Here is a 19,000-nt window from a genome sequence, read left to right as displayed (position 1 = left end):
CATCCCTACCTTCGTTATCTTGCCGTGCGTTGTTGCTGCTATCCAGTATCCACCGCTGCCCGTCCGGCCAAGCTACTACTGGCATGCTGCTCCTACGCTGCCGCGTGAGGGACGCGCACGCGCTGCTGCCAGGCGAGGCCGAGTCGGGGGGCCAGGCGCCCGCGCCCATGCCGCCTCGTGCGCTTGCGCCGACTTGCCAGCTGCAGACCAGGATAGCCTCAGATCAAAACCTGCCGTGGCTGCAAGAGGCGGGGAGGAGACACAGGCCAGCTGCCAGCGGTCTTCCTAGCCGCACTCCTCCCAGCGCCGCTTCCCTTTCCACCGTGTGCCATCGATGATGCGGCCATGCGCCCGCGCCCACGCCTGGGGCCACTCCGGTGGCAGCCAGTAGCGCGCCCAAGGGACCCGTTGGCGGGCCTCCCTGCCACGCGAACGGGGATGGGGCGCCGCCGCTCCCTCCGCCAGCCGCATCTTGCACACCACCACCCGATCCGCCCCTTTCAGCCACCGGGGGTCCTCTTCCAGCCGGTGCCGCCGCCTCGCCTCGCACCAGTACAGGGGCAATTTCAAGTCCTGCGCCTCACGGAAGGGGAGGAAGCCGCGAGGAGCCATAAATTTCGACTTTGCCTCGCTAGTGTAAAATGCCGACGGGCTTCTGGGTGCTTCACGACCAAAGCCGTTTTTTAGTAGGCCATTTGGTACAGCTTCTGCAGAAGTCGTCGGAGAAGCCGTTCAATAAGCCCTACCAAAGAGGCCTTTAGTAACACAATGAGAACCATACCTTTCTAGCAGGTAAGTACCATCTTTAAGAAAAATCTTATACTCCTATATCTCAATATCGATGGAATATTTTCGTTGAGATATGATTTTAGCTTCTCCGGGGAAAGAGTGGTAGATAGAGGACTGAAACATCCACTTTTAGCTTCTCTGGTGAGAGGAGAACTCAAAAAAGTATATAATATTTTCGTTGCGAACACAAGTACATGTGCTAATATTATTCATACACATCTTTGTATTTTATTTAGTACAAATGAAAGAACTCGTGGAGCTTACACCAATAATTTCTATATAAGATGTAGTGGGGTTTACAATTTTTTTGGAATCGGGAAGGGGGGGCGTCCCTAGGTACGTACTTTGTGCAGGGATCTTAGGGTGTGTTTGGATGGAGGGACGGGACGGGACAGGGTCATCCCACTTTTACATGTGTTTGGTTGGAGGTCAGGTGGGACGAGGATGGTATCAAAGTGGAATATTCCTTGAAAAAGAGGGATGGAACGGTTCCTCTGAATCGGTCGGACCGATCCATCCCAGTTCAACGGCGTAAACACCGTGACGAGCGAGCGCACGTCCAACTCTAGCGTAGCGCCACGAGAAAAGCCAGGCGGCGAGGGCACGGAGCTCGGGCGGCGTGGGAATGGAGCCTGGGCGGTGGGGAGGGTGGAGCCTGGCGGCGTAGGGAACCAGTCCCGGAGGAGAAGGGGAAGGCAAGCTCGGTGGCGCAGGGGATGGGACAGCGGCGGAGCAAGGCCGGGGCCGCGTCGGGCCACAGCAGCGGCGGCAGGAAGAGCATGGCTCGGGCGGTGCGGGTGGCCGCGCGACAACAAGCTGAGGAAGGGGATGAGGCCCTACTCTGAGGCTGATAGTACACCTCACAGCTAATGAAATACAAACACCGTTTATTTCATCTGTCCTCGTCCCTCCCACCAAACAACGAAACTGGGACGCCCCCATCCCTCCAACTAAACACCAAGTGGGATCATCTCATCCATTAAAAAAGAGGATGATCTTGTCCCGTCCCACTTGTCCCTTCATCCAAACACACCCTTAAGGGCAGGACGCTCAACGCAAGCATACAACAATAGTGGTCTCATTCTGCACATAAGCAAAATATATCCAGGACACTATTTAAACTTCTAACCTCACAATGCAAGCACCTATTAGTAGTGCAGTACCATACGCTTTATCCCAAACTCTGAACAAAAGTGCGGCGACTGCCTCCGGTGTTGTGGCTACTCTTGTAGCCCCGAGCTGGAGGTAGGCACTGAAGCTACGGTGGTGACTACTTCTAGTGTCGTGGCTACCCTTGTAGCCCCCGAGTTAGAAGTAGAGGTTGAAGCTGTAGGAGCACTGGAAATCTTGTCTTCCATCCCACCTTTCGAGGTGGGTCCGTCGACCAGCCACGCCATGGCCTCCATCCCGTCATCCGAGGCGGGTCTGTCGACCAGCCGCGCCTTGGTTCCGATTGGTGCAACAATCACCGAACAACATGAGGAACCATGGATAGTTGAGGGGGTGAACCTAGAAGACATCCAACTCATCGCTGACCCACTGCTCACCATAGAGAGGGAGGTCACGATGATGGAGATGTACCGCCGTGTAGGCGAATACACAACGGTAAGGCTTCTCCTGCTTTGTCCATAATCTTGAAATTGGTACTTGTATCTTGACATGAGTACTTGCTTTGTTTTGCAGGATTTGATCAAGCACTCCCACCAGAAGTCGGAGATGCTCCAGGGCTATGGAGACACCGTCATGCGCGCTGAGGCACTTGAGCGTAAACTGGCAAGGAGCGGGAGTACTCCTCCTAGCTGCTAATGAAGTATGACGGCCAACCCGCTAAGTATCGCAACCTTATCCATCGACCTCGGAAATGCAACAAGGCTTTGAAGCGTCAACTTAAAGGTAACTTGTCTTCGCTTGTTGGTCTTCGGGTGTTGATTACGCTTGATGACACTAAATTGTTTGTTGTGTTGTTCCTGTAGTGCTCGAGAAAACCAAGGAAGATCTCCAAGGCCGACCCACTTATTGGCAGAACTCCTACTACCGGGTGTCTGATCAGCATGACAAATTGTTTGCTCTGTACAACAACTTGGAGCACCACCTGGAGAAGGAGACGAAGATGCGCGCTAATGGGGAGGTCAACTTGGTGAACACTATGAAGAGTATCCAAGAGCGCGAGGCTGAGCTAGCGGCCACAAAGCTTGCTCTGAAGGAGCTGACTGAAGCCACTCAACCCATTGTTGATGTGATGGAGCCCCTAGCAGAAAGTGTGGAGCCCCGCCCTCTAGCAGAGATACTCAAGGAAGTGACGGGGACAGTTTCTTGGAAGTAGCGAAAAATTGCATCATCGAATTTAGCACTTGAGTAGTCACTGACAACTCCACGGCTTCCGTGTCGCAATCGTATGATCTCTTTAAGTCTCCGCGTAGGGAGAGTACTCCCTTGGGTCCCGACATCTTGAGTACTAGGTACACATAATGCGGGATGGTCATGAATTTGGTCAATGCTGATCTTCAGAGGATAGCATCATATGACGTTTTGAAATCAGCCACCTCGAACCGGATGTACTCTATCCGGTAATGTTCTTTGGTACCGAAGGTAACTGGCAAAACCACCTGACCAAGGGGTACATCCACGTTGCCTAGGACAATCCCATAGAACAGAGAGTTCGTCGGGGTGAGCATTTCAGTAATATCGAGGCCCATCTTCCTCAATGTCTTGGAGAAGAGTACATTGAGACCGCTACCACCATCAATGAGTACTTTGGTGAGCCTGGAGCCAGCGACTTCTGGGTCTAGGACGAGAGGATACAGTTCTGGATATGAAAAACTAGTCCACTAATCCTTTTTAGAGAAGGTGATTGGCACATCGGACCACTTGAGGAACGTAAGCGTTGCTGGTTCAATGAACCTGATCTCGGAGGGTTAGCTTCTAGGACCGCTTAATAGCAGTACCTGGTGTACAACCGAAGATGACGTTGATGGTGTTGGAAGGGTTCTGGAATTTGCCATTGTCACCGTCGTCTTCGTATTCTTTGGCCTTGGCCTTGTTCTTGGTTCCAGAAGGTTTCGGCATATCTTCATCACTCTACGCAGACTATAGCAATCCATAGCAGGGTGCTTATGATACGGGTGCCATGCGCACTGCTTTTTCAGGAGCTCGCTGAATGGAGTCCTTTCTTGATTTCTACCACCTTTCTTGGATAATTAGGACATTATCGTGACAGTATTATCTAGCTTTCTCTTGTGACTCTGACCTCCTAAGTAGTTATTTTGATTGTTGTTGTTGGGGCGATCGTTACGGTTCTTGTCGTTGCGCTCGCCGTTACTCTAATTCTTGTTGTTCTGACCTCTATTGCGACTAGACTCGAACCTCTCGATCTGCTTGTCCTCTTCATCCGTCTAGGCTTATATCATGATTGTAAGAGACTTGACATCTTTAGGGCATCTCCTACCAAAATCTTGGAATATCCGACGGTCATAGAGACCATTCTGGAAGCAGTCTATGGCGTCGCGCCTCGTGATGTCCACGATAGTGGCCTTTTTGTCGAAGAATTGACGTAGATAACTGCGCATGGTCTCGCCTTGTTGCTACTTGATTTGAGACAAGTTGATCCTGTTGTCAGGGCGCTGCATTACCCCTGCGAAGTTGTTTGTGAACACCGTCTTGAGGTTCTTCCACGTGTCGATGGAGTTCTTGTTTAATGACTTGAGCCAAGTGAGTGGCGCTGCCTCTATGCAGATGGGAAACTAGATGACCTTGGTGTCGTCGTTCCCTTCTGCCGATTGTACTAATAGTGAGTAGCATCGAAGCCATTGGACTACATCTTGCTTGCCGTCGTACTTGGTGATACTCGGAGGTTTGAACTTGTCGGGTAGAACTGTCTTCCGTAATCATTTTGAGAAGGCGGGTGTGGTGGATCCACCTCGGATTGGCTTGATTAGAGCACGTTTAAGTCGCCTAACACGCGACACTCATGCCTTAGTCAAGTTAACCCGAAGTGCCATCGGATTTCATCCGATTTGACCACCTAACAGGACCGAGTTAGCAAACTCACACGAAGGTGAGCGGTTCCAGAGAATACAGCAGGTCCACTAAGTTAAACAAATTTGACCATTTAGTTCAACCTCAAAACGACGATCAGAGTTTTACAAGGTTCAAAAGCAGCGGGAAGATAAAACAGTGGAGGCTAGCGCCGGGGTTGGATGTCCTTGATGAGGCCGATCAGGACATCAGTGATCCATTTCCTCGCCGTCCGAGGAGGGATCCCACTCAACCGTCGAACCCGGAGGGAGCTGGGGCGGCCAAGTGCCAACAGAAACAAGCTCGGGAGCGGCGACTTCACCTGAAAAGAAAGCCACAAACAAGGCTGAGCTGCTAAGCTCAACAAGACTTAACCGACCGGTGCTAAACTACTCTACCACTTCTAGACATGCAAGGCTCTTTGGTTGAGGGGTTTTTTTGCCAAAAATGACTATAGTGGGTCCTTGCTTTCAAGTTTTAGCTCAAGTTCTAGATTTATTAACCAGTCTATGTTGGCGACTTATGCTAAACAATCATAGTTTCCAACAACAAAGCATAGAATAAGCATCGAGTTCATATCATCATCATGTTCCATCTTTACTCAGTGTAGCATAGCGATCAAGCAGTCTCAAACTGTGATAGGCAGATGAATCGATTCGAGTTTCTTAACCATGCATGACGAACCTAACCTCACGATATCTGCGCACCACAAGGGTCGCTTCCTATGTCGGTCGTCCCCATCAATTCCCAAGCACGTGTCAGGTCCAAACTTCCCTTGGCATGCAATGCTCCACAGTCCCGGTCTCTACCGTACTGTGACCGCACTTGCACCCACATGATGCACCATGGGAACCTCGTTCCAGGGACAGCATGGGTATAAGCCACGCCCTAGTTCAATCAGGTACTAGGCTTCCCCAACCCATACTAGGTATGAGATTAGTACTGTCAAACACTTGATCACGAACACCAACACTTTTCGACCTTAGCAACTTCATATAGACAGACAGGGCAATCCACCGACCACCAAAAGAGTTCACCAGGCCCTGCCCCGTCCATCGTCCTTATAGTTGTAACCAGAGGAAGAACAACCAACTCCTATAACTCGCGAGTGACAAGAAATCACTCGACTTTTACCGAGTCCTATTAAACAATGCAACTACTCGGACTCCTCAGGCTAGTGTTCAGATCAAGGGAACTGAGTCATGCATCTATAGTTTCAAACAACTCCTATACTTAAATGCACATACAAACAAGGAAGGCATGGGTAAGTTTAGAAAGTTGGGCTCATGCTCCGGGGCTTGCCTTCAAGCGGAGGGGAGGGAAACTGGTCCTCTGAGGGTTCTGCTGAAGCTCCTGCGGTCGGCGGCTCAGCTACTGCTCCGTCTTCTGGCACCGGGTGCAGTTCGTAGACGCCGTCGGCGAGATTCAACTCTACACGAATGCAAAAGCAGGAGTTAGCACTTAGACGGTTATTTCAACAGCAACACTCGCAAGTTTTAGCCCAGAAACTTGTAGCAAAAGCTACGGAAAAAGTGTGGAGGTTCAAGCTTCAGTGGACAAAGAACAAGACCAAGGGTTGGGTTGGAAGAAACTCATGATCTAACCCTTAGACTAGAGGAATAGCTGTGCTGGGGATCCTCAGACTTAACGTAGAGAAGTCCCCGATTTTTTTTACACATATACCCTCTGGTCAAGGAAAAAGATACAGCCGAGTCCTCGGGCGAGGTGGAAAAGGGGTCGGCGAAATAGACAGGATCGGGCGGGACGGAGAAGGGGTCGGACGGAACAGACATAGTCGGGCGAGACAGAAAAAAAGGGTCGAACGAACAAAGAGGGTCGGGCGAGACGAAAAAGGGGTCGGACGAACAGAGAGGGTCGGGCGAGACGGAAAATGGTCGGCAGCTTACCTTCGGTTTATAGGTGAAGCTTTGGGATCGGGAAGGAGCGGACTTGGGCAGCGGCGATGTCCGGCGGTACTCCGGCGGCGGCGGTGCTTCTTGTGGACAACAAGCAAGCTCTAGCACAGCGTGGAGGAGCAAGCGACTGGGTGGATTGGGAAAGGCGGGTGTTGAGCGGAGAGGAGAGTTCCTCAGGAACTTAGGTGGCAACGCTCGAGCACGAAACAGGGGAACAAGGCGGTATGGCAACGATGGCGAAGGGAACTCCGGTAGGACTCGGGCGTTCCCTTTTATAGCTGCGCAGGAAGAGAGAGAGCTGGAGCAGCACGAAGACCAGGAAGGAAAAGAATGGAGTGCGCTACCATGGCGGCGATTGAGCAGCGATGGGCGGTGGAACAGGACTTCGGAGATGATGCCTTTGGCCATTGGGCATGGAGACAAGGCGGCGCAGGCGCGGTTTTGCCGGTGGTTGCGGTTTGGCGGAGGCGGGCGTCATCGTGCGGCGGATCTGATGGGTGTGACAGGGGGAACGGCGTTATAAGCGAGGTTGCACAGGTGATAAGACAGGCGGGCTGCGGCTGCGCGGGCGAGCGCGAAGCAGTGGTTTGCCGGGGCGTAGTTCTGGCAAGGCGGAAAAGGAGCTGTTGCAGCCGGGGTCGGGATTGGTGACGGAGGAATCGTCGTGTAGCGCAGTCCGGGGCGGCGCGACTGTGGAGAGGCGGCGGAAAAACCGGAAGGCATCGGGCCTTGCAGCCGGGGGTCCGGCGCGGTGATGATGGGCATGAGTCGCGAGGTGGTCTGATGCAGCAAGCGGCAAAGTTCTGCCACAGCGGCAACGGAGCACCAAAGCGCGGCCGGCGAGGGCGCGAGCGAGACGGGATGCTGCAGAAAGGTTGCAGAGGGGCTTCCGCTGCGATTGGGGAGGAAGGCGCGGGAAACCATCTGCTCGCGGCCCACGTCTGGGCGGAGCGGCGAGGGTCAGAGGAGTTGAGCCACGCGTCGGGGGAACTCTGAAGTGGTGCAGGCCGCTCGAGTGCGTCTGTCTCGGGAGATCTGGGAAAAGATTTGTGGGTCCACCCGTCAGTCTCAGTTTCTCCTCTGCCCAAGATTGAAGGGGACACTGTTGGCGAGACTTAGAAGGAACTGGCGGGGTGGGTTGGGGGTCTTCAGGGGTCGGAGCTGGGAACCGGCGGAAAGGGGTCGGGTTCTCAGGGGTCGGGACCGGAACTGGAGGTTGAGCACTTAAGCTCGAGGGAGCTGAGATAGGGGGATCAGGGACTAGGATTGAGATTAACTCGGCGGATTTGACCAGGGCCGTTACAGCGGGGAACCCATCAGAATCCTCTCCCTGGTACTCGACTTCTTGCTCGTGCTCGTGGCGACGTCCTTCAATGATTGTACGGGCGTCACGGTTGTTGTTGATCTTGTGATGGAGGTCACGTACTGGCTGTTCAGGCTTTGGGTTGGGCCCACAATGGTCACGGCCTCCCGAGAGTTCCACCTGACTACCCTCTGCTCCGACTTGGCTTGGTCTGGCGCCCTCAATTCGACTTGGTCTAGACTGAGTGCGTCTATGACTACGGCTATGCAGGGATGGGGTATGAGGAACTGAATGTATTAGGTTTTGCTAATCGAGTTGCTCATACGCACATTCCGCCAGCTCAGCCAGTTGCCTAGTGTACTTGTTTTGTGGTGTTACCCGAGTAATCAGATCAATGGACGCTACCATGGCTAGAGGAGTATTGTGTTGACGCAATTGAACTGCTTTAAATGCGCGATCTAATTCATGATTGGCAGGTCAGCTACGAGGCGGCGGTGGCGCTATACTCTTGCAGCGTTTCTTACTCGCCATGGAGTTTTGTGAGTTTCATTTTCTTCTCCGACGACGTTAGCGGTGAGCTCATCCCGCGAGACGTCATCTGGGTGACGTTCGTGTCGTGAATTCCTTTTTGGTTGCTCTTCATCTTCGCCTTCTTGCGCATCAAGGGCGAAGAGTTCCCGCTCCGGAGAATAACTTCCCCAACTTGACGTGATAACCTATGTGGAGCTGTCTTCTTCGTAGATAGGTGATAGAGGAGTTCCCTCCTGGTACGGGAGGATACCCAGGTAGGCGATAAGGCGTGACTCGTCGTCCTTGGCAAGAACAGGTGGCTTCATGCTGGGCCAGTAGACGAATCTGCCTTGTGGAGTTGATGTACTCACCAGGCCTTGTTGTGGACCTGATAATAGAGTCTTCTCATCCGGATCCGTGTAGTAGTTGAGGTGCTCAATCAAATCCGAATTGAATTGTGATCTGGAAGGGGTGGCCTGGTAGATGGCACCCGCGCTTCGGAGTCCGAACGGGAATCGACTTGGGTCGTAGACCGATTCCCACAATGGCTTAAGCGCCGACACATGAAAACCAGTTCGACTTGCAGGAGAAGTCGAGTTGTACTCGAACTTGTTCCCTCAGCCTCTGACTAGATCAGAAATTGAAAATTTGCCAAATTTCTCAACGAGATCCTCCAGAGTTTGGCGGTGAAGGTTGATGGTGTGCTGCTTCTTCTCCAGGGCTGGTGCAATATGGTGGTGGAAGTTTCTAGCGCCGTCTGCAATGCAAACCCAGGAGCTAAAATTGAATGCCGCGCCCGCTTCGAACGCGGCGGTGGGCTTAATGATGACTTGGGTCATCGAGTTCGCTATTGGATTCTCAGCGAAAGCCCCTACCTGGCATGCCAGCTATCAGTGTTTAGACCCGGCAACCTACCGAAGGGGTGCCCGAGGTAGTGTTTAGTGCGTGAGGCTCGCCGAGATCAGGAACTCGATGGTGAACTCGAACATATGAATTAGACAGGTTCGAGCCACTAGATTGCGTAATACCCTACGTCCTGTGTGTTGGTTATATTGAATTGGATTGAACTACTTTGGAGGGGGTCCCTGCCTTGCCTTATATTGTTGGGGGCAGGGTTACAGGTCGGTTGATTTACAAGAATAAGAATACTAGTCGGATTCGACTAGTGAGTCCTACTCTAATTGCTACGAGTAGTTTCCTAATCCTCGACTAGTTCTTATCTTACCACGTAGACCATATCGTTCTGCATCGTAATTTCCATATGTGACACATTTCGGTGTCCAACTCTGTATATAGGACTGTCCAATCTTCTGGTGGACCATAGAGGTACGTACGACACAAGGCGAGGCCACTACACACCGTGTAGAGTTGGGCCTGCCTTACCTTCGCTAGCTTTGTAGTTTTGTTGGTTGACAATCTTTTTAAATATTATTGAATGATCGGCGCCATACATATGGGTTACTCTTATTAAATAGAATATCACGTCACCATTTAATAATATAAAAAACTAATGTGGAGATAAGTGGAATGAGTTTTTCCTAAATGAAATATTGTATACATTATTTTCAATATAAACTATATCTTGCGTGTAGTTTTTGAAATAAGAAAATAATGAAACTTGTATATTGTATAGAACTGTTTCAGCAATGAAATGAATGCCATCTTACTTACGTGGTATCCTTAAAAATAAAAATATGAAATATGCATTGACATGATTACAAAATCAGAGTATGCCTCCCGGCATGCTATTTATATTGCACCTTGAACCCTCAATCTGCAGTCATGGCAATCTTGCTTTCCCATGAATCTCATGATGTTGTGTCTATGCGTGAATGTAAAACTGTAATATCCTTTCTTTGATCATTTTTGACACCATGAAATTCTTATACTTTGAATTTTTTTTAAATTATTCCCCAAGTATACCCAATATTCGTATAACCCCTAAACTATTTTTTATTCACTTTAGCTCCTCCCCTAATACAATTTATCTTTTTTTTCCTCCATGCACAAGTAGAATTTTAAGTTAAAATTTTGGGAGATAATATGAGACATCATAAACACATGTTAGAAAAATATATCATTATTTTTTATCATTATTTTGATAGCGTAGGATATTTAATAATAAATAATCCTTGGGGTACAAATTTATATAAAAATGATAAAAAATTCATAATATAGTTTTTGACATGCATTGTGATGTCCACTACCACGATGCAAAATTTGAAATTAAAATTCAACTTGTGTATGAAGAAATAAAAATACAAATTATATTAGGGGTATATAGAACCGAATGGTATAGTTTAGAAATAAAGGAACCAAAAACAACTTAGGGATTATCCGCACTTTTGATATATTTGAGAGCAGTATGATTTTTTTTCTAAAACATATAATATTAGGACTCATCGGTTACGTAAGATTCAATTTCAATTCGTAGAAAACATGAGTACCTGAGAGGGACTACAAATTCACTCCAACCTTCGTATCCCTTCAGCAGTACGCGTTCCAACTTGGACTTTGCGCGTAATAGAAGGCGTGATTCTTTATCGCAACGGATTCGATTAGAAACACAAAAATGAGATGGTAGATGCGGCGAACGCGGCACACGGTAAAAGAAAGTCAACAGTTTCCATGGAAAGTATCGATTTTTCGATCTGTAGCGCAAGAGAGCATATTCTGACAGGAAATTTCCATCCTTTTGATAAGCAAATGCGATGGTTAATTACCATCAGCTTTTAATCGTGCGTTGGAAGCTAGTCATGCCAAGGATCGACAACATGTTAAATACGCGGTTCGCAATAGAATTGTCCTATACTACATGGAGAAGCAGATACAAGATAATTTAATTCTTCCAAAAAAGGAAAAAAAAAGAGCTGCTCATTTGATATAACGGGCAGGCAAGGACCTACTTCTCTTAATATAAAGTATATAAACCCTATATATGAATCAAAAGTGTAAATGAACATCTATTACTAGCCATTGATGGCACTTACGTTTGGAGTTAAGGGGTGTTTGAATCCCCGGGTTAAACTTTAGTTCATGTCACATTGAATGTTTAGATACTAATTAGGAGTATTAAACGTAGACTATTTGCATAGATGGAGGCTAAACGGCAAGACGAATCTATTAAGTCTAATTAGTTCATGATTTGACAATGTGCTGCTACCGTAACCATTTGCTAATGATGGATTAATTAAGCTTAATAGATTCGTCTCGCCGTTTAGCCTCCATATGTGTAATTAGTTTTATAATTAATTTATATTTAATCCTTCTAATTAGCCTCCAAATATTCAATATGACACGGATTAAACTTCGGCCGCAGCTAGGAGAGAGGAATGGAAATCTCAACACTTCCTTGAGAAGGTTTCTGACCCAAACAAACCCTGAAACCGATTCCAAAACCACGAGCTGGGCCCCACGATCGCCGTTTCACCGGTCCATGGATTTCGGCTAGTCACGCACGCGAGCCCGCCCCGGCCCCTGGGTCGCGTCGTATTCGCGTTTCCCACCCCAGCCGCGTAGCGCGGCGCAGCACCCCCACGCCCGTCCACCCCGCCAGCCCGCCTGCGCTGCGCTTTCTCAATTCCTCCGCTCCCCTGTCCCGGCACTCCACAGTCCATCATCCCCTTCCCCACGCCGGCCGCCCCGGATTTCAATTTTCAAACCATCCCCAAACCCTTCCCCTTCCTTCCAGCTCCCACCCCCTTCGACTTCCTACCCCACCGCCTCCAGATCTACCCCAGCCCCACGCCCACCCAATGCCAGCATGACCACGCCGCGCGCCGCCCAGCGCCGCGCGGCCGCCCCGGCGGCGGCCGCGGGCGGCGAGCCCTACAACATCCTGCCCATCCACGATCTCCTCGCCGACCACCCGTCGCTGCGGTTCCCCGAGGTGCGGGCGGCCGCGGCGGCGCTGCGGGCGGTGGGGGGCCTCCGCCCGCCGCCCTTCTCGCAGTGGCGCGCCGACCACGACATCATGGACTGGCTCGGCGCCTTTTTCGGCTTCCAGCGCGACAACGTCAGGAACCAGCGGGAGCACCTCGTGCTCCTCCTCGCCAACGCGCAGATGCACCTCACCTCCGCCGACTTCTCCGACACGCTCGACCCCCGCATCGCGCGCCAAATCCGGAGGAAGCTGCTCCGCAACTACACCTCCTGGTGCGGCTTCCTCGGCCGCCGCCCCAACGTCCACGTCCCCGACGGCGACCCGCGCGCCGATCTGCTCTTCACCGGCCTGTACCTCCTCGTCTGGGGCGAGGCCGCCAACCTCCGCTTCGTGCCCGAGTGCCTCTGCTACATCTACCACCACATGGCGCTCGAGCTGCACCGCATCCTCGAGGGCTACACCGACGTCGCCACGGGCCGCCCCGCCAACCCCGCCGTGCACGGCGAGAACGCCTTCCTCACGCGCGTCGTCACGCCAATCTACGGCGTCATCCGCGCAGAGGTCCTGTCCAGCCGCGGTGGCACCGCGCCGCACGCCGCCTGGAGGAACTACGACGACATCAACGAGTACTTCTGGCGCCGTGACGTGTTCGACCGCCTCGGCTGGCCCATGGAGCAGGCGCGCCAGTTCTTCCGCACCCCACCCGACCGCACCCGCGTCCGCAAGACGGGCTTCGTCGAGGTCCGCTCCTTCTGGAACATTTATCGGAGTTTCGACAGGCTGTGGGTGATGCTGGTGCTCTATCTGCAAGCTGCGGCCATCGTGGCGTGGGAGGGCGCGAAGTGGCCATGGGATGATCTAATCTCGTCCCAGGGCTCAAGGTCCAAGGACACACAGGTGCGCGTGCTCACCATTTTCATCACCTGGGCTGCACTCCGCTTCCTCCAGTCCTTGCTGGACATCGGCACGCAGTTCCGCCGTGCCTTCAGGGATGGTCGCATGCTTGCTGTGCGCATGGTGCTCAAGGTCATTGCTGCAGCAGCATGGGTCCTTGCGTTTGCTGTCCTATACAAGGGGATCTGGGACCAGAGGAGAAGCAATGGACAGTGGTCGTCAGCTGCTAATTCACGGATCATGAGGTTCCTCTATGCAGCTGCATTGTTTGTTATCCCTGAGGTCCTTGCCCTCGTGCTCTTCATTGTGCCCTGGGTGCGGAATGCATTGGAGAAGACCAACTGGAAAATCTGTTACGCCCTCACCTGGTGGTTCCATAGCCGCAGCTTTGTTGGCCGAGGATTACGTGAGAGCACCATTGACAATGTTAAGTACTCCTTCTTTTGGGTGCTTTTGCTTGCCGTGAAGTTTGCCTTCAGCTATTTTCTCCAAATTAGGCCGCTTGTAAAACCCACAAAAGAGATATACAAGCTGAGTGGAATCAAGTACACTTGGCATGAGTTCTTTGGCCAAAGCAATCGATTTGCAGTGTTTGTTCTCTGGTTACCAGTGGTGTTGATCTACCTCATGGATATCCAGATTTGGTATGCTATCTTTTCTTCTCTGACTGGTGCACTTGTGGGGCTTTTTGCACACTTGGGGGAGATCAGGGACATGAAACAGCTGCGGCTTCGGTTCCAGTTCTTTGCAAGTGCCATGTCATTCAACATCATGCCAGAGGAGCAGCAGGTGAATGAGAGCTTCTTGCCCAACCGGCTTCGCAATTTCTGGCAGCGGGTACAGCTAAGGTATGGTTTCAGCCGATCATTCCGGAAGATTGAGTCAAATCAGGTGGAGGCACGGCGATTTGCACTTGTTTGGAATGAAATAATAAGCAAGTTCCGGGAGGAGGACATTGTTAGTGATCGTGAGGTTGAGCTCCTTGAGCTGCCGCCTGAGCTGTGGAATGTGCGTGTAATCCGCTGGCCTTGTTTCTTGCTCTGTAATGAGCTGTCTCTTGCACTTGGTCAGGCAAAGGAGGTCAAAGGACCTGATCGCAGGCTATGGAGGAAGATCTGCAAGAACGATTATCGTCGTTGTGCAGTGGTTGAGGTCTATGATAGTGCAAAACACTTGCTGCTTGAGATCATCAAGGAGGGGACTGAGGAACATGGCATTGTTACACAATTGTTCAACGATTTTGATGGATCCATGGCAACAGAGAAGTTCACTGTGGAGTATAAGATGACTGAGCTGCATAATGTCCATACAAGGCTTGTAGCTCTGTTGAGCCTACTTCTCAAACCCACCAAGGATTTTACCAAGATAGTCAATGCCTTGCAGACTCTCTATGACGTTGTCATTCGTGATTTCCAGGCTGAGAAGAGGAGCATGGAACAACTGAGAAATGAAGGCCTTGCACAGTCAAGGCCCACCAGCCTTCTCTTTGTGGATGCAGTTGTGCTGCCTGGAGAGGAGAACGCTACCTTCTATAAGCAAGTGAGGCGCATGCACACCATCCTGACCTCCAGGGACTCTATGATCAATGTGCCAATGAACCTGGAAGCTCGTCGAAGGATTGCCTTTTTCAGTAATTCATTGTTTATGAACATACCCAGGGCAACCCAAGTGGAGAAGATGATGGCTTTCAGTGTCTTGACTCCTTATTATAATGAGGAGGTGTTGTACAGCAAGGACCAGCTCTATAAGGAGAACGAAGATGGCATCTCAATCTTATACTATCTACAACAGATTTACCCAGATGAGTGGGAGTACTTCGTGGAGAGAATGAAGCGTGAGGGAATGTCTGATATTAAGGAGCTGTACAGCGAGAAGGAAAGGCTGAGAGATCTTCGACACTGGGTCTCATACAGGGGGCAGACATTATCACGTACAGTGAGGGGCATGATGTACTACTACGAAGCTCTCAAAATGCTGACCTTTCTGGATTCCGCCTCTGAACATGACTTAAAGGCTGGGTCAAGGGAGCTAGCTACTATGGGTTCTTCAAGAATTGGATCCTCGAGGCATGATGGGGTTGCTGGTGGGTCAGGCTATTACAGCAGGGCATCTTCCTCACGTGCATTGAGCAGAGCAAGCAGCAGTGTGAGCTCCTTGTTTAAAGGAAGTGAGTATGGGACTGTCCTCATGAAATACACATATGTAGTTGCATGCCAGATATATGGTCAGCAGAAAGCTAAGAATGACCCCCGTGCTTTTGAAATATTGGAGCTAATGAAAAATTATGAAGCATTACGTGTTGCCTATGTTGACGAAAGGCAGAACAATGGTGGTGAAACAGAGTACTTCTCTGTTCTTGTGAAATACGATCAGCTACTGCAGCGGGAGGTTGAAATTTACAGGGTTAAGTTGCCTGGAGAGTTAAAGCTTGGTGAAGGAAAACCGGAAAATCAGAATCATGCACTAATCTTCACAAGGGGTGATGCGGTTCAAACGATTGATATGAACCAAGATAATTACTTTGAAGAGGCTCTAAAGATGAGAAACCTGCTAGAAGAGTTCAATCGTTATTATGGAATTCGCAAGCCCAAAATTCTTGGAGTTCGGGAACATGTGTTCACGGGTTCTGTTTCTTCTCTTGCTTGGTTCATGTCTGCCCAGGAAACAAGTTTTGTCACTCTGGGGCAGCGTGTTCTGGCTGATCCACTTAAAGTCAGAATGCATTATGGCCACCCCGACGTCTTTGATCGCCTTTGGTTCTTGGGGCGAGGTGGTATCAGTAAAGCATCAAAAGTGATCAACATCAGTGAGGACATATTCGCTGGTTTCAACTGTACCCTCCGTGGTGGCAATGTTACACACCATGAGTATATTCAGGTTGGTAAAGGTAGAGACGTGGGGCTCAACCAGGTCTCTATGTTTGAAGCCAAAGTTGCTAGTGGCAATGGTGAGCAAACTTTGAGCCGAGATGTTTACAGGCTGGGCCACCGATTGGATTTCTTCCGGATGCTTTCTTTCTTCTATACAACTGTCGGATTTTATTTCAACACAATGATGGTTGTGCTTACTGTCTATGCATTTGTTTGGGGGCGCTTTTACCTTGCACTCAGTGGGCTCGAGGACTACATCAGCAAGAACACTTCCTCTACTAACAATGCAGCCCTGGGAGCTGTCCTCAATCAGCAGTTCGTCATACAGCTTGGCCTGTTCACAGCTTTACCCATGATTATTGAAAACTCACTTGAGCATGGTTTCCTCACTGCTGTGTGGGATTTCATGAAAATGCAACTACAGTTTGCATCTGTTTTCTACACCTTCTCCATGGGAACTAAGACACACTATTATGGGAGGACAATCCTTCATGGAGGTGCGAAGTATCGGGCTACTGGCCGAGGTTTTGTTGTGGAGCATAAGAAGTTTGCTGAGAACTATAGGCTCTATGCTCGCAGCCATTTCATCAAAGCAATAGAGCTTGGTGTGATATTGACAGTTTATGCATCTTATGGCAGTGCCTCTGGGAATACGCTGGTGTATATTCTGCTGACAATTTCAAGTTGGTTTCTTGTGTCTTCATGGATTCTTGCTCCCTTCATTTTTAATCCTTCTGGTTTAGATTGGCTGAAGAATTTTAATGACTTTGAGGATTTTCTAAACTGGATTTGGTTCCGGGGTGGGATCTCAGTCAAGTCAGATCAAAGCTGGGAGACGTGGTGGGAGGAGGAAACTGATCATCTCCGGACAACTGGTCTATGGGGCAGTATCTTGGAAATCATATTAGACCTTCGATTTTTCTTCTTTCAGTATGCAATTGTTTATCGGCTTCACATTGCTGGTCAGAGTAGAAGCATCCTTGTCTATCTTCTATCATGGGCATGCATTCTCCTAGCTTTTGTGGCTCTGGTGACAGTGGCTTATTTTCGAGACAGATATTCAGCAAAAAAGCACATACGGTATCGTCTTGTCCAGGCAATCATTGTTGGTGGTACAGTGGCTGCTATTGTTGTGCTGTTAAAATTCACAAAGTTTCAGTTTGTTGATACTTTTACTAGTCTTTTGGCTTTTCTGCCAACTGGCTGGGGAATCATATCTATTGCTCTGGTATTCAAGCCATATCTGAGGAGGTCTGAGATAGTGTGGAAAACTGTGGTGACTGTAGCACGTTTGTACGATATATTGTTCGGAGTAATTGTTATTGCACCTGTGGCTGTGTTGTCATGGTTGCCTGGGCTTCAGGAAATGCAAACAAGGATCCTGTTCAATGAAGCCTTCAGCAGGGGACTTCATATTTCCCAAATCATTACTGGAAAAAAGGCACATGCGTTTTGAGGTATGCTATGGATGCAGTTAACTTGTATTTTCTTTTGCTGTTGACAACATTGGCTATAATAATGCATTTAGGAGTACTAGGTCTGACTCTTGAAGGCTGTGATTGCTGGGATTGAATTATATGGTTGATAACCAACTTTTTTAGAGACATGATTAATCTATGCTTTTATTGAAAATCAAAGACAGGATCTTATGATTCTGTAATTGCCTGAAACCCTATTGCCCATGCACTGTCTGTTGCAATCTCAGCACTTCTGTATTTGCCTGTTATATTTTGTTGATGGAAGAACTGTGGGGGAGATCCCCACAGGCCACAGCAAAGTCAATTATAACATGTTATCATAATTTTGATTGTGTGATGCGCTTACTCGTTGTGTGAATGAAATCCTCTTTCCCCTGACTAGATTTTATTTTGATAGTCCCTCTGTTTTTAAATATATGACGTTTAGCTTGCTCTAAACATTATATAACGGAGGGAGTATCTCGGTAAGATTTTTGGATCACATTCTGCCTTATAGAGAATATGCATTGTTTTCGTTATTTATTGTATCGTTCAACCTTGTCCTTGTGTAATGTTAGCTTTAGCTTTTGTATTCAATCTTATGCTTTTGAACACACCTGCAACTTTCTTTTTGGAGGCTAAAAATGCATCATTTTAAGATGGAGGCTTGACTTGTTTATGATAAAATGCCAATTTGTTCCTCTGCTTTGTCCTCTAAGAGTCACTGGTGTCTGTCTCCCTTTTGCACGTTATTTGCATGTGTCACTGTTTGTATTTGTATGCCATGTGCAGATTAGGGTGATCTTACCTTACTTCATTGCCATTACTTCTTTCTCACACTGATCAGCACGCTTGCTTTATCTTCTTGCAGCTGAGTTCACCTTCCAACTGACCATTTCTCAAAGTGAGCTGCTTCGTTATTCTGGAGGATTAGTTAGTCTTCATGACATATGGTATGCTTGCTTGGCATTGTCAACTAAGTTCATGTAGTGTTCGAAACATGTCTAACATTAATATCTCTCTGCAGGTTTAGACAAGCTTGCTGGCGTAGAGTAGATGGATGCTAGTTCCCTGTACAGGCGATCTATTTATCTCTGATTCTTCTTGACTTGATGTACACATGAATTTCTGTGGTAGGGATGATATAATGAGTGTAATGAGATGTTGATTCGGTCCCATATTCATAGCTCCAGAGTTTTGTTAGATTTTTAGTAAGGCTGTGCAAAACTTAAATCATGAGTGCACCCTATTTATGCCGAAGTTTCTTTCCGTGCCATCCTATTCATTGTAAAGTGAGTTGCTATTTCTGCTTACCTGCACATATGACTGCATTTTGGGGAGGAGGCTGATTCTGTACACCTAAA

General features: G+C 49.1%; 1 protein-coding gene and 1 long non-coding RNA gene across 2 annotated transcripts; both read left to right on the top strand.

Moving 5' to 3' along the window:
• Window positions 1-3,228, top strand: LOC105914474. Its single transcript, XR_001164085.2, has 3 exons — window positions 1-2,394; window positions 2,473-2,682; window positions 2,763-3,228. It is a non-coding gene; the product is annotated as an uncharacterized LOC105914474 (long non-coding RNA).
• Window positions 3,229-12,083: 8,855 nt separating this feature from the next.
• LOC101762728 (callose synthase 12) lies at window positions 12,084-19,000 on the top strand. The gene is made up of 3 exons (XM_004969441.4): window positions 12,084-17,636; window positions 18,508-18,589; window positions 18,664-19,000. The coding sequence occupies exon 1, from the start codon at window positions 12,296-12,298 to the stop codon at window positions 17,633-17,635; it is 5,340 nt and encodes a 1,779-aa protein (XP_004969498.3). The 5' UTR covers window positions 12,084-12,295; the 3' UTR covers window position 17,636; window positions 18,508-18,589; window positions 18,664-19,000.

The sequence above is a fragment of the Setaria italica genome, chromosome V (genome assembly GCF_000263155.2).
Source record: "Setaria italica strain Yugu1 chromosome V, Setaria_italica_v2.0, whole genome shotgun sequence".
Classification (NCBI taxonomy): domain Eukaryota; kingdom Viridiplantae; phylum Streptophyta; class Magnoliopsida; order Poales; family Poaceae; genus Setaria; species Setaria italica.
This window is presented reverse-complemented; position numbering and strand designations above follow the sequence as displayed.

Coding starts and splice junctions, on each gene's coding strand:
- LOC101762728 (XM_004969441.4), top strand. CDS start 12,296: ATGACCACGCCGCGCGCCGCCCAGCGCCGCGCGGCCGCCCCGGCGGCG.